Here is a 16,323-nt window from a genome sequence, read left to right on the forward strand (position 1 = left end):
GGTGAAAGAAGATGATATTCCAAAGACTGCTTTCAGAACACGTTACGGTCATTACGAGTTTATGGTCATGCCGTTTGGTTTAACTAATGCACCAGCTGTGTTCATGGACCTTATGAACCGAGTGTGTGGACCATACCTTGACAAATTTGTCATTGTTTTAATTGATGACATACTTATTTACTCAAAGAATGACCAAGAACACGGTGAACATTTGAGAAAGGTGTTAGAAGTATTGAGGAAGGAAGAATTGTACGCTAAGTTTTCAAAGTGTGCATTTTGGTTGGAAGAAGTTCAATTCCTCGGTCACATAGTGAACAAAGAAGGTATTAAGGTGGATCCGGCAAAGATAGAAACTGTTGAAAAGTGGGAAACCCTGAAAACTCCGAAACACATACGCCAGTTTTTAGGACTAGCTGGTTACTACAGAAGGTTCATCCAAGACTTTTCCAGAATAGCAAAACCCTTGACTGCATTAACGCATAAAGGGAAGAAATTTGAATGGAATGATGAACAAGAGAAAGCGTTTCAGTTATTGAAGAAAAAGCTAACTACGGCACCTATATTGTCATTGCCTGAAGGGAATGATGATTTTGTGATTTATTGTGACGCATCAAAGCAAGGTCTCGGTTGTGTATTAATGCAACGAACGAAGGTGATTGCTTATGCGTCTAGACAATTGAAGATTCACGAACAAAATTATACGACGCATGATTTGGAATTAGGCGCGGTTGTTTTTGCATTAAAATCTTGGAGGCACTACTTATATGGGGTCAAAAGTATTATATATACCGACCAAAAAAGTCTTCAACACATATTTAATCAGAAACAACTGAATATGAGGCAGCGTAGGTGGATTGAATTATTGAATGATTACGACTTTGAGATTCGTTACCACCCGGGGAAGGAAAATGTGGTAGCCGATGCCTTGAGCAGGAAGGACAGAGAACCCATTCGAGTAAAATCTATGAATATAATGATTCATAATAACCTTACTACTCAAATAAAGGAGGCGCAACAAGGAGTTTTAAAAGAGGGAAATTTAAAGGATGAAATACCCAAAGGATCGGAGAAACATCTTAATATTCGGGAAGACGGAACTCGGTATAGGGCTGAAAGGATTTGGGTACCAAAATTTGGAGATATGAGAGAAATGGTACTTAGAGAAGCTCATAAAACCAGATACTCAATACATCCTGGAACGGGGAAGATGTACAAGGATCTCAGGAAATATTTTTGGTGGCCGGGTATGAAAGCCGATGTTGCTAAATACGTAGGAGAATGTTTGACGTGTTCTAAGGTCAAAGCTGAGCATCAGAAACCATCAGGTCTACTTCAACAACCCGAAATCCCGGAATGGAAATGGGAAAACATTACCATGGATTTCATCACTAAATTGCCAAGGACTGCAAGTGGTTTTGATACTATTTGGGTAATAGTTGATCGTCTCACCAAATCAGCACATTTCCTGCCAATAAGAGAAGATGACAAGATGGAGAAGTTAGCACGACTGTATTTGAAGGAAGTCGTCTCCAGACATGGAATACCAATCTCTATTATCTCTGATAGGGATGGCAGATTTATTTCAAGATTCTGGCAGACATTACAGCAAGCATTAGGAACTCGTCTAGACATGAGTACTGCCTATCATCCACAAACTGATGGGCAGAGCGAAAGGACGATACAAACGCTTGAAGACATGCTACGAGCATGTGTTATTGATTTCGGAAACGGTTGGGATCGACATCTACCATTAGCAGAATTTTCCTACAACAACAGCTACCATTCAAGCATTGAGATGGCGCCGTTTGAAGTACTTTATGGTAGAAAGTGCAGGTCTCCAATTTGTTGGAGTGAAGTGGGGGATAGACAGATTACGAGTCCGGAGATTATACAAGAAACTACCGAGAAGATCATCCAAATTCAACAACGGTTGAAAACCGCCCAAAGTCGACATAAGAGCTACGCTGACATTAAAAGAAAAGATATAGAATTTGAAATTGGAGAGATGGTTATGCTTAAAGTTACACCTTGGAAAGGCGTTGTTCGATTTGGTAAACGAGGGAAATTAAATCCAAGGTATATTGGACCATTCAAGATTATTGATCGTGTCGGACCAGTAGCTTACCGACTTGAGTTACCTCAACAACTCGCGGCTATACATAACACTTTCCACGTCTTGAATTTGAAGAAATGTTTTGCTAAAGAAGATCTCACTATTCCGTTAGATGAAATCCAAATCAACGAAAAACTCCAATTCATCGAAGAACCCGTCGAAATAATGGATCGTGAGGTTAAAAGACTTAAGAAAAACAAGATACCAATTGTTAAGGTTCGATGGAATGCTCGTAGAGGACCCGAGTTCACCTGGGAGCGTGAAGATCAGATGAAGAAGAAATACCCGCATCTATTTCCAGAAGATTCGTCAACACCTTCAACAGCTTAAAATTTCGGGACGAAATTTATTTAACGGGTAGGTACTGTAGTGACCCGAACTTTTCCATGTTTATATATATTAATTGAGATTGATATTTACATGATTAAATGTTTCCAACATGTTAAGCAATCAAACTTGTTAAGACTTGATTAATTGAAATATGTTTCATATAGACAATTGACCACCCAAGTTGACCGGCGATTCACGAACGTTAAAACTTGTAAAAACGACATGACGATATATATATGGATATACATATGGTTAACATGAGATTATGATAAGTAAGTATCTCCATAAGTATATTAACAATGAGTTATATACATATAAACAAGACTACTAACTTAAGGATTTCGAAACGAGACATATATGTAACGATTATCGTTGTAACGACATTTAAATGTATATATATATCATATTAAGATATATTAATATATCATAATATCATGATAATATAATAATTTAACATCTCATTAGATATAATAAACAATGGGTTAACAACATTAATTGAGATCGTTAACTTAAAGGTTTCAAAACAACACTTACATGTAATGACTAACGATGACTTAACGACTCAGTTAAAATGTATATACATGTAGTGTATTTAGATGTATTAAAATACTTTTGGAAGACTTCAAGACATATATCAAAACACTCATACTTAACAAAAATGGTTACAGTTACTTTTCCATTCTTTTCTTTCATCAAGAATTCTAGTCGTATTCTTACCCGTATTATACACAGCTTCAAAACGTACTTACTATGAGTATATACCAATAGGAACTAGCATGGGATTCCACTCTTGATTATGTCATGTATGACTAATCAATTTTAACTTCTACCATGAGCTAGTCAACTAACTAGAACTCCTTTTAACCCCACTCACCACTCACCAATTACCACTCATCATTCACTCCATTTCACTTCCAATTCTCTTTCTAATTCTCTCTCAACACACACACACACACACTATTATGAACGTATTTTTCCAGTAGTTAATCATCATCTTCATCAAAAATCACTTCAAGAATCAAGCTATAATCATCATAGGAAGAACACTTCAAGAATCCCTTCAAGTTTACTAATTTACTTCCAAGCTTTCTAATCCATTCCAAGTAATCATCTAAGATCAAGAAACCTTTGTTATATACAGTAGGTTATCTTTCTTATTCAAGGTAATATTCATATTCAAACTTTGATTCAATTTCTATAACTATAAACTATCTTAATTCGAGTAAAAATCTTACTTGAACTTGTTTTTGTGTCATGATCCTACTTCAAGAACTTTCAAGCCATCCAAGATCCTTTGAAGTTAGATCATTTCTTGTCACTTCCAGTAGGTTTACCTACTAAACTTGAGGTAGTAATGATGTTCATAACATCATTCGATTCATATATATAAAACTATCTTATTCGAAGGTTTAAACTCGTAATCACTAGAACATAGTTTAGTTAATTCTAAACTTGTTCGCAAACAAAAGTTAATCCTTCTAACTTGACTTTTAAAATTAACTACACACATGTTCTATATCTATATGATATGCTAACTTAATGATTTAAAACCTGGAAACACGAAAAACACTGTAAAACCGGATTTAAGCTGTCGTAGTAACATCGCGGGCTGTTTTGGGTTAGTTAATTAAAAACTATGATAAACTTTGATTTAAATGTTGTTATTCTGAGAAAATGATTTTTATTATGAACATGAAACTATATCCAAAAATTATGGTTAAACTCAAAGTGGAAGTATGTTTTCTAAAATGGTCATCTAGACGTCGTTCTTTCGACTGAAATGACTACCTTTACAAAAATGACTTGTAACTTATTTTTCGACTATAAACCTATACTTTTTCTGTTTAGATTCATAAAATAGAGTTCAATATGAAACCATAGCAATTTGATTCACTCAAAACGGGTTTAAAATGAAGAAGTTATGGGTAAAACAAGATTGGATAATTTTTCTCATTTTAGCTACGTGAAAATTGGTAACAAATCTATTCCAACCATAACTTAATCAACTTGTATTGTATATTATGTAATCTTGAGATACCATAGACACGTATACAATGTTTTGACCTATCATGTCGACACATCTATATATATTTCGGAACAACCATAGACACTCTATATGTGAATGTTGGAGTTAGCTATACAGGGTTGAGGTTGATTCCAAAATATATATAGTTTGAGTTGTGATCAATACTGAGATACGTATACACTGGGTCGTGGATTGATTCAAGATAATATTTATCGATTTATTTCTGTACATCTAACTGTGGACAACTAGTTGTAGGTTACTAACGAGGAGAGCTGACTTAATAAACTTAAAACATCAAAATATATTAAAAGTGTTGTAAATATATTTTAAACATACTTTGATATATATGTATATATTGTTATAGGTTCGTGAATCAACCAGTGGCCAAGTCTTACTTCCCGACGAAGTAAAAATCTGTGAAAGTGAGTTATAGTCCCACTTTTAAAATCTAATATTTTTGGGATGAGAATACATGCAGGTTTTATAAATGATTTACAAAATAGACACAAGTACGTGAAACTACATTCTATGGTTGAATTATCGAAATCGAATATGCCCCTTTTTATTTAAGTCTGGTAATCTAAGAATTAGGGAACAGACACCCTAATTGACGCGAATCCTAAAGATAGATCTATTGGGCCTAACAAACCCCATCCAAAGTACCGGATGCTTTAGTACTTCGAAATTTATATCATATCCGAAGGGTGTCCCGGAATGATGGGGATATTCTTATATATGCATTTTGTTAATGTCGGTTACCAGGTGTTCACCATATGAATGATTTTTATCTCTATGTATGGGATGTGTATTGAAATATGAAATCTTGTGGTCTATTGTTACGATTTGATATATATAGGTTAAACCTATAACTCACCAACATTTTTGTTGACGTTTAAAGCATGTTTATTCTCAGGTGAATACTAAGAGCTTCCGTTGTTGCATACTAAAATAAGGACAAGATTTGGAGTCCATGTTTGTATGATATTGTGTAAAAACTGCATTCAAGAAACTGATTTCGATGTAACATATTTGTATTGTAAACCATTATGTAATGGTCGTGTGTAAACAGGATATTTTAGATTATCATTATTTGATAATCTACATAAAGCTTTTAAACCTTTATTTATGAAATAAAGGTTATGGTTTGTTTTAAAAATGAATGCAGTCTTTGAAAAATTTCTCATATAGAGGTCAAAACCTCGCAACGAAATCAATTAATATGGAACGTTTTTAATTAATAAGAACGGGACATTTCAAATTTCTTGAGAATCTTCTTTGAATTTGCAAATTGCGGAAGACCTCGTACTTTCCCTTATATCTTCCCCTCAAAATGTGATTAACTCTTAAGCATATTTTAATCTGAGAGGGAAAGGGTATCAGAGCCTACGCAAAGATAATCGACATTGAATCTTTATGCATAGCTCCCCCTTGACTAATGCGAAAACTTAATCAAGGTATCAGAGTCAGGAATCGTGGTAAGCATGTGTTCACTCCCCCTGGAAAGAATAATCGGTACTCCCCTTGGAAGTAAGAACACTTTCTCCCCTTGACAAGTTACGTCGGTCAAGGTATGATGTTTAACATCTCTTTGAAGAGCGGGTCCCATACAGATGTATATGGAAACCGTAGTGAAGTCAAATCATTTTCGTTTGAAATACCACTGATAGATATTATCAATGGCATCTATGGATTCTTCACTCCACTTTGTCGGGACATTTGGTTTAGCTTTTGAAAATAGTTCCGGTGGAATTGAAGGGAATGAAGTTTTAGCCATATTCACGGATCTTGGCTTAAACTTGAGTAACTCTTGAAAAGAGTATTTGGTTGTTTTTGTTGTTGTTGTTGCGGAAACGGGCGTGGTGCCAGCTTTGATTGACACTTGTTTCGGAAACTGAATCTTCGAAGTTTTAGAAACTAGGTCAACTTTGATGTGAGGGGTTTTTATCGGACCTATGGATGACTTCTTAGTTTTGTGTGGAAACCAACCATATTGATCGCGATAACCCGTAATCTCTCCATTCTCCCCGTATGTGGTTTTCAGAAACTGACGATTCACGTTGGTTTCATAACCTGAATAAATCTTTTTGCTCGAGAAAAATGTTTTCTTGGGTTTAGAAACTGTAGGAGGTGTGGATTTCGTCTTGATGACCTTCTTCTCAACCGTTTAAGGAGAATTCGAAATCGTCGTCATTGATGCATCCACTACTGATATCGGATCAATATTAACTATGAGTGACACCATTTTGGGTTTCGGAATTGGTGTTGATTTAACATCTAACTCCTTTTGTAACTCGGAAAAGCGCTCCTCAAAGTCACGAGTTAATGTTTGATTTTGAATCCGAGCATGATAAAGATCGTTGCGAAGTTGAGTGATGATCTTTGAATCAAGCTCACGTTCCTTAGAAAGTATTAGTTTTTCAACAACCTGTGAACTTTGAAGAGTAGTCACTTTCTTTTGAAGCTTTTCAGATTCTGATTTACTGTATGCAACGAGATATTCCAGTTCTTTGATTTGAGCTTGCAACTTGGAAATATCTGAAGATGTCGTTTGAACTTCTTGTTCTTTCATCTGTTGAAGTTCTATTTGAAGTTGTTGATGAAGTTTGTATTGTATAAAGATACAATTGGAAGGTTGACTTCTGTTGTGGCATGAACAACCATATTCATAATGTGCAGTCTCTTAAACAGAGGATGGTTCTCGTGGAGTCATTAACAAAGCAATTGACTCAAGTTATGTAGCTTTTGTATCTTCCACAAATCTGATAAAAGCACATTTTTCGGGAGTGTTGTAACAACAAGAACATCTCTTATCTCGATGATTGAATCTCACAATGAAATCGGGTGTCATCATCACGAAACATTGAATAATATCAAGTATTATCGCCTTTTCTCCCCCTCAAAATATGATTCCGGTGAATCAAATTTTGTTTTTGAACGTTTCGTTAACTTTCGTTAAGTACTCGTTAGTCCAGATTCGGTAATGGACCACCCTTGTAAATTCTTATAAACTGACAGGGGCTGAAAGTGTCAAATATGCACTTAGATTCGGTAAAGGACTGTTCTTGTAGAAACTTGAAATTATCAGGGACTGTAAGTGAAAAGTTTGTCAAATTTGTGAAACTATAAGATTCGGTAAGTGAGAGCTTAATAGGCCAAAAGGATTTGGTAATTGGGCTTTAAGATTCGGTAAGCCCAAATAACTCACTAAATGAGATTCGGTTGGGCCTTAGCTCTTTGTACCAGTCCAAAATTAGCTGAGTACTGTAGCAATGCAAACCAATGCCGAATGAACCGTATAAGAACTCAATACCGAGTCATATACCGAATTATATACCGAATTGCAGGTACCGAGTCTGATACCGAGTTTCAAACCAAGGCTAATACCGAGTGTAATTCAAAGTGATGTACTGAATGTGTTCTTGAGTAACACCAAAAGTAACTTCACTGATTTTGATGAAATTGAAGCACCAAATCTATTGAAAACTGATCCATATCCAGCGATTAACACTTTTGAGAAGCTATTTTAATCAAAACAACAATCAATTCTCTGAAATCATCATGAACAGGAGCGTATTCATATGAACTCAAATTTTCAAAGTCTCGAATTAGTGGTGATTAGAGCTCAAATCCTTCATGAAAAATACAGCAAATCATCTCATCAATATCCGTGAATCATCAAACAAACCTGAAAACAACTCGTTCGTATCAATTTGTAGATTGTTGACTTTTCTGAAAAGTCAAACCGGATTGATTTCACAATCAAACAATGTTGTTGAGATAAACTGATTATTCAGAGAGCTGTATGAATCATCCCAAAACTCAAATAACTTATCAATTTGATGTAATGACTGTTAGATCAACTCAGAGACCAACGTGACCTTCGAAGATGAAGATAATCAGATACCGATGTTTATCTCTGAAGTTAAAGATGTTGTATGATGATAACCGATGATGATGAAGATGAATTAGATTCGGTAAAAATAGATCTGATGTAGATGAGATGATCGATGATGAAAAACAGGATTCGGTACCCTAGGTTTTTGAGAGAAAACAGCTGATGATGATGATATAGATCGATGTACAGTGTTTTAGGAGAGAGAAGATTAGACTCTGTACTGTAGCGTCAGAAGACTTAGGAGAGATAGATCAGATACTGTAGCTTGATAGAGATTCGGTATTCTTCTTTTTTTTTTATATTTTGTTATCCAATGTACATTAGATATATATGTGAGATGAAAGAAAAATAAGATTCGGTATTTTTTGACTTTGAATATTCGGTAAAAAATTCGATGAAGATATGAAGATGAGTATGAAGATTCTATGAAGATTTGAAGATTGGGTTGAAGATTCACACGATATTCGGATCGATGCTAAAAAGCTTTTGCTCTGATACCAAATGTTGGGGTGTGTTAGGATGAATATCGTATGAATGTGTGTGAAAGTAGGAAGATTGTAGAGAGAGAACTAGAATTCTATTCCACAACTTCCTTGAACAACTTTACAAATCTTTGGCTATGTGTGTGAATGGCTCACTTCTAAGGTTGCCTTGTGGGATATATATAGCCCTTGTCTATATCCCACCATTACAAGGCTTAGCACACAATCTATGCAATTCTCGTGGTTCTAACAATTACACAGACCTACTTATCTCTAGACTCTCAGAGTTCTCGTTGAGTAGTGAAAAGTATGTCACTTGGTTGTACAATTGAAAGGTAACTATACCTCGGAGGTTATTCTCAGTAAAGCACTAAGTTTATTAGTGAGTTGAGTTCTAATCCTAACCCTCGTTATCAGTTTAGTTAACTGAATAACAATGTGTCGTGTTGATTGAACACTGATCACAAACGGAAGGAGTCCGTCGGGTTAAGTTGACAAAACCTTAATGAAAACTAACAACCACTTCATCATACTAATGAGATCATACCAGTCCAAACATTATACAGCATTACAGTTATTATACTGAAAGTAAAGCATATGGAAACCTAATAGATACCTAAACAGTTGATATGACTTAATCCTAGGGCAACAATCAAACAAGAACATGCAATAGGTTTGGGTCATACAGTTAAGGCACTAACTAGATCTTAACAGCTCCTAAGAGGTCTCTTCGGAACAGTCAATAGGCATACTACGTCATTCATGTCTCAATTCCTAAGTTCCGTGTCCGGAACAGTCAATAGGCATACTGCCCGAGATCGCAGGGACACGCCGGGATATCCTCCGGAAAATAAAAGCTAAGCTAGCTACTACTAAAAACTAACTAAAAAGCTTGAAAATCTAAATTGAAGTACAAATTGAGTGTGTGTAAAAATGAATGCAAAAAACCCTTTAAATAGACTTAGAAATGGCCTGCATACGGCTGGCAGGCCGTATGGCAGGCCGTTTAAGGAGGTCGTATGGGCTGGGAAGCCGTTTGCCCAAGCCATATGGCAAGCCGTTTTTCACACTGGCAGGCCGTATGGCAGGCCAGATGGAAAGCCGTATGGCCTGCTCTGGTCAGCCTTGTTTCCTGGATCGCAACTTAATTTCCTTGGTCGTAACTTGTCTTTCACCGTTTTCGCTCTAGATTCTTCGTTTTAGCTCCGTTTTACTTGATTCTTATTGCATCGCCTTTGTAATCACTTAATCTACAAAATTAACCGAAAAAGCGATTATTTTGCTGATAAAGTTTGGAACTTTATGAATTTAGGGCTCAATATCGGAGGGTAAAAACGTGACTTTTTGGCCGATATCAGTTGGCAAATTACAACATTCAGTCGACCATGATTTTGGTCGACCACATTTCAATCTGGTCGACCACCTCATTTTTCAAGGTGATCGACCAGGCCTACATGGTAGTCGACCAAAGTTTGGTCGACCACCTTGAAAAATAAGTTTTTGTCGGGGTCGACCACTTTGAAAATGAGTTGTTACATGGTAGTCGACCACCTTTTTTTTTCAAGGTGGTCAGCCAGGTTGAAAGGTGGTGGATCAAAATCATGGTCGACTGATTGTGGTATATTGTCAATTTTTTTGTAAAAAGTGTATTTTTTAAACACTTAAAAAAGTGTATTTTTGTCAATCTCGTAACTTTTAATGTACTTTGTAGTATATATTGTAATACATGCTTAAAAAAGTGTATATATTGTAATTGTAAGAGTGCTCTCAATGGTGACACTCCTTTCCCATCCACTAGCTGTCACATCAGCTCTACATCAGTACTTCTTTTCAGAACTAAACACTCCCAACAGTGACACCTTTCTTCAATATTTTTAATTCTTTTTTTTTTATATTAGTTTTTTGTTAAATAATTATAATTATTTAAATTAAAAATATTTATTCAAATAAAACGAAATTTCCATTGAAAATTAAAAACATTACAATAATTAAAAACTAAAACACTACGAAAATAATTAAAATAAAATACTAAAAACTAAACAATCAAACTACTCGTCCTCGTCTGAAGCTTCCAATTGTTTCGCATATCTTTTCTTAATTCTCGCCCGAGCCCTCATCATCATGTCGTATTCATCGGGAGGCAAATCACGTGACACCGGTTTGGAAAGAAGCTTCAAACCTTTAAACATTATTCGCATATCGCTATCTTCAAATAGCTTTTCCAAGGCTCGATTCGCCGCTAGTTGTGAAGCTTCGGCATATTGAGCTATCTTTAGTCGTACTTCATCGGATGACATACGACTCGCGGCATTGAATGAGTACGAATCCATTTAACTTTTAGCTTGACATGGAGGACGTCAGATTGGGTCGCGATCCTTAAGTAAATTTTCAATTTGGGTTGGGTCGGTGTTCGTGCTTGTGTTTGGGTTAGAACTTCCCTCTGTTGGAACATTTATTGGTATATCATCGACTTGTTTTCTTTTGTTGGTAGCCGCTATACCTTCACCTTCCAAAAACTTCGGGCAATCCCTTAAAACTCGTCACACATCCTCAAAAGCGAATTGTCAGCCCTTGGTTTGAATTTTGAATTGTTTTCGGATCGCGTTCATAATGTCTTCCCCTCGTACAACCACTTTGCCACATTTTCTCGAGCTTTGAATAAATTGAAATAAAAAGCTTAACATCCCTTTAAATTTTAGCCCATTTTCCACTAATTTGATCCGCACGTCTTTTATCCGGAACTAGCGAATTATATTGTCTTCGAACTTCACCCCAAAATGAATTAAAAGTTTGGCCGTTTCTCGCATCCGGATGTTCGGAAACGTACACATAACGCTCGACTAAAATTTTAGTTACCAAGTCGTACCAAGCAACTTTCGGACACTTAAGTTTCTTGCCTTTCGGATCGGCTACGGGTTCCGGCTCGGGTTCGACATCCCGTGGAGTTTCGGGAACTTGTTAGTCATCTGATTCGTCACGTAGTGTTGGATAATAAGGTGTTTGTTGCTGGTTCGGGTGGTATGTATATTGTTGACTTTGTTGTTGGTTCAGGTAGTATGGAACTTCTTGATTTTGTTGTTGGTTCGGGTAGTATGAGGTTTATTGTGTGTGAACATTTGGGAACATATTCGCAAACGGATTGACAATTGCAAATTGAGAAAAAACGAAAGTTTGTTACGTAGAGTCAAGTAAGGACTGCAACGTATCTCCTCGACTTCGTTTCGATCTTGAATTTGTGATCGTTGTTTGAATTTTTCTTTGTTTGAAGTTTTTTTAACTCATTTTTTGTAAAAGATAATTGAATGAGATTGAAATGAAAAAAAAATGGATGTGAAATGGTGAATTGTTTGAGTAAAATGTGTAATATTGATATGTATATATAGAGTTTAATAAGTAAATTAAAAAGATAAATAAAAAAAATCAATGGAGCCGTTAACTAGCCGTATGGTTTGATTTATTTTATTTTATTTTTTATTTTCCAACGGTGATTTTGACCAATTATTCCCGTCCACAAACATTTCACAAATGCACGAAGAGAGGGCGAAGGGGTGGGCGATGGCCTGGACGGTCCGCTGCTATCGGCACCCAGGTGGGCGGATGGCTGGACGGCCCCCAGACTCAACCGTTGGAAGTTCCCTAATAAAGGCTTAAAAATATCCATGATTTTCCCTAATTCCCATCGTGTATCCGTTTCAGAGTGATATAAAGCTTTATAAATATTTTGAACTTTTCACCTATGTTTAAATTACATGTTATTCTTTCTGATCTCGACTGTCTTTAATATATACACTGCATCAATTAATTGCAATTCATAAGACGTGTATTGCACGGAATAATAACTAGTAATTAATATACATAAAAAAATATTTAATTGTAAACATACCATTTTTGGATCTCGATTGTACTTATATGGCAATGGCAATTAATTTGTTATCGTTTTCTTGACGACTATTGTCGTTCCGATTTCGATTTCACAATCATCGTATTCCTCTCCTCTTTTAGGCTAGTGAATGAGATTGGGCTACAATGTAATTGTAAAAGGAATCATAGGCTAATTCAAATTATCAAACAAGTAACAATTATAGTTATGGCCCATATGAGGCCGATCACTTATCTGGCCCAAATCTTACATGCAAGACTGTAAGCTTAGCTATAAATCATGTGTATAATCATATTATCACACCTTTTCTTTAAATAAAATTCTTGCTCTATCTGATTATAAATGTTCACTTTTTAATTTTGAAAGTCTTTGCTTTGTCAACTATTAGTCATCCAAAATCCTCCACACTAGCCGTAGAGTTTGGAGTTGTCATAAAATGGGTTAAAGATGGTCACATATAGCAGTGGCGAATTTAAGTAGAGACCTGTGGGTTACGAAACACCGTTAGTTTGAAAATTTTCAGTAGAAAATACCATATAAATTGTTTAGGACACCACTAAATTTAAATGTATGATCCCATATATTTTTCAAATCTATAAAATTTCTTTTGAATTGTAAAGGACACCACTAAATTATACTACTTGCCTACTTGGACTCCATATATTTGTCGAATTTATAATTTTTTTGAAGGTAAACTATCACTAAAATAACATTATAATATAATCAGTACTAAAAAAAAATTCGAAACTTCATTGAGTTATAATTCTGGAATCGCCACTGATGATTAGCTGATGTATATTTAAGTAAAAATATTCTTCCTTCTTAAACAGACAAAATATATACTTTTTTATGATATAAAACTAGACTACATTATTAATAAATGCTTGTTAATAATAGTTTGACCCACACTAATAAACAAACCCAAAAAAAACTTTATCAAGTAAAATACAAACATAAAGCATTCAAAGAATAAGTACAAAAAGAGCTTTGGACAATAGTTTATCAGCCGGCTCTTGATGCATACCTTACAATCAAAATAATTCATTTGTTCAATTTTTAAGTCAAAATGTTATAGTAATCAAAGCAACTAAACCATCATATACATAATTCATCACTTCGTATACATTCTCAATATCTTCTCCCTTTTCATTTTGAAGAAAATGAAATGTTACATCGAAACATGATGATTTATATCGTGTTTTTGATATTCACGAGCTTGATCAACTCGAATCATGCTCAAGCATTCTACGATGCTACATCGTGTAGAGAAGGTGGTAATACTCTAGGCACAAGGTACACTTGCACAAACACAACATTAACAAGAAGTTCATGCCAAACTTTTTTGATTTTCCGAGCAAATAATCAATTCACAACTATTTCTTCAATATCATCCTTGTTTAGATTACCACTCCACACTTTGCTTGAACTAAACCACATTGATTCACCTTCAGAAATTCTGTTAGTAGATAGAGAAATTTTTGTTCCCATTACTTGTTCTTGTTTAGGTGCATTTTACCAAACTAGAATAAACTATACGACCAATGAAAATACGACGTTTTCAGATATAGCTTGTGGGGTGTTTGAAGGATTAGTGAAGAAGATAACTTTAGTCGAGGAAAATTCGAATCAAGAAGTGATTAAGGTTGGTTTTAATCTAAATTTGCCTTTAAAATGTGCGTGTCCTAATAATGACTATAAATATTTGGTCACATATCCTTTAGTTTCAGGGGATTCTATCAACAAAGTAAGTACTAAATTTGGTATTTCTAAAGATGATATTTTGGAATTTAACAATTTACATCTTGATACAACTGTTTATCCTGAAACAACTATTTTGGTACCATTGAAGTCTAACCCCATGATTAATCTTGATGTCCCAAATTTTCAACCGCCAACTCCTGGTTTTCTTTCGACAAATCCAGTCGATAAACATGCCAAAGCAATGAAACTCAAGATGGTATACATTATTGTATCGATTGTTAGTTCTACTCTTATTCTAGTTATACTAGTTGTGACTGGTTTGTATCTAAACGCGTTAAATAGATGCAAACGCGACATTTTTGTCATACCATCAACTCATAGAAGCTCTTTTACTTCGTTCTCAACACCACAAGTTGGCTCTCCCCGTTCAAGGCTGAGTCCTACCAATAAAAGCTCTGCAAGCTCGTGTTTGTCGCCTGATCTTCTTGCTAGTATAAAATACTCTTTGTACAATTTCACAATTGAGGAAATTAAAACCTTCACAAGGGATTTTAATAAAGATTGTAAAGTGAGTGACAATACTTATAAAGGGTTATTTGATGATCATCTAGTACTAATCAAAGAGATTGAATTCTCTGAAATTCGCCATGTTATTGATCTCCATTCGAAAATTAATCATGTCAACATTTTGAAGTTGCTTGGGGTATGTTACAATGAGTCTTCATGGTCATATCTTGTGTTACAACATCCTTCAAGTGGGAGTTTAAGGGATTGTTTGACTAACTCCTCGAGTTTGACTTGGCATCGAAGAACTCAAATCGCGTTTGATGTTGCAATGGGGTTGCACTACTTGCATTATTGTATTGTCCCTCCCTATATACAGACAGGGCTATGCAGTGGAAATATTTTCGTGACGTCAAAGTGGAGGGCTAAACTAGCAGTTTTGTCACGAAATCCATATCCCGGGATCAATGGATCATCATCTTTCGAGTATGAGAGCTTTGATGCGCTCAAGACGTTAGAGAAGGAGGATATATTAGAATTTGGAATGGTTCTGCTCGAGATATTATCGGGGAAAGTGAAGATTGAAAGTACATTGTTACGAGAATCGATTGGCTTTTTAGGAGGGGAGGGAAGCGAAGGAGGTTGTTTTGAGAATTTGAAGAGCTTTATGGACCCTTGTTTGAAGGAGGATTACCCTTTAGCAGAGGCATTGTGTTTGGGAGTATTGGCTAAAGCTTGTGTGGAAAATGATCCATTGCATAGACCATCTATGGAGGACATACTTAAAGTTCTTGCTAGAATGGTGTGACTTCTAAAAAGAAGCACAAATTATTAATTAGGTTACTTCATTGCTCAAATCAAATATTTGTTTAGGTATAGGCTGTATGCATATATGGATGTGTACATATTTGATTGCATACATGAGTTTTGGTTTGTTGCACTTATATAAAGTGATATGCTCCCTTCCAAATATATGTACTGATAGCTTATACTATACAAATTTGGTGAAAACAAGCAAAAAAAAAAAAAAAAAAGTCAAAACTTTCATAGAACAGTATCGATGTGGAAAAAATTAAAAACTAATTTATTTTTTTTAAAGGCAAACTTACACACATTACACAAATATTTACAATAATTCACGAAATATGTCCACAATGGGACTTGAACCCCAACCCTTGGTTAAAAGGGCCACCACGATATTGCCAGACCAATGACCCTTTGGTAAATAAAATAGTTTTTTTTTCTGGTTAAAAACGTGAAGGACCCTACCTTCTCACACACAAAAGCGAAGTGGAATCGAAGATCGTAGATGGCGGTGGAAGAAAGATTGTAAGTGGCGGTGGAGGAAAATGTGATAATGGAACGGAAGTGAAAACCTGAACGAAAGAGCAA

At 35.4% G+C, this 16,323-nt stretch overlaps 1 protein-coding gene across 1 annotated transcript; it reads left to right on the top strand.

Moving 5' to 3' along the window:
- Window positions 1–13,906: 13,906 nt before the first annotated feature.
- On the top strand, window positions 13,907–15,739 carry LOC139875713 (lysM domain receptor-like kinase 4). Its single transcript, XM_071863023.1, has one exon. The coding sequence runs from the start codon at window positions 13,907–13,909 to the stop codon at window positions 15,737–15,739; it is 1,833 nt and encodes a 610-aa protein (XP_071719124.1).
- Window positions 15,740–16,323: the final 584 nt, after the last annotated feature.

Source organism: Rutidosis leptorrhynchoides, chromosome 11 (genome assembly GCF_046630445.1).
Source record: "Rutidosis leptorrhynchoides isolate AG116_Rl617_1_P2 chromosome 11, CSIRO_AGI_Rlap_v1, whole genome shotgun sequence".
NCBI classification, from domain to species: domain Eukaryota; kingdom Viridiplantae; phylum Streptophyta; class Magnoliopsida; order Asterales; family Asteraceae; genus Rutidosis; species Rutidosis leptorrhynchoides.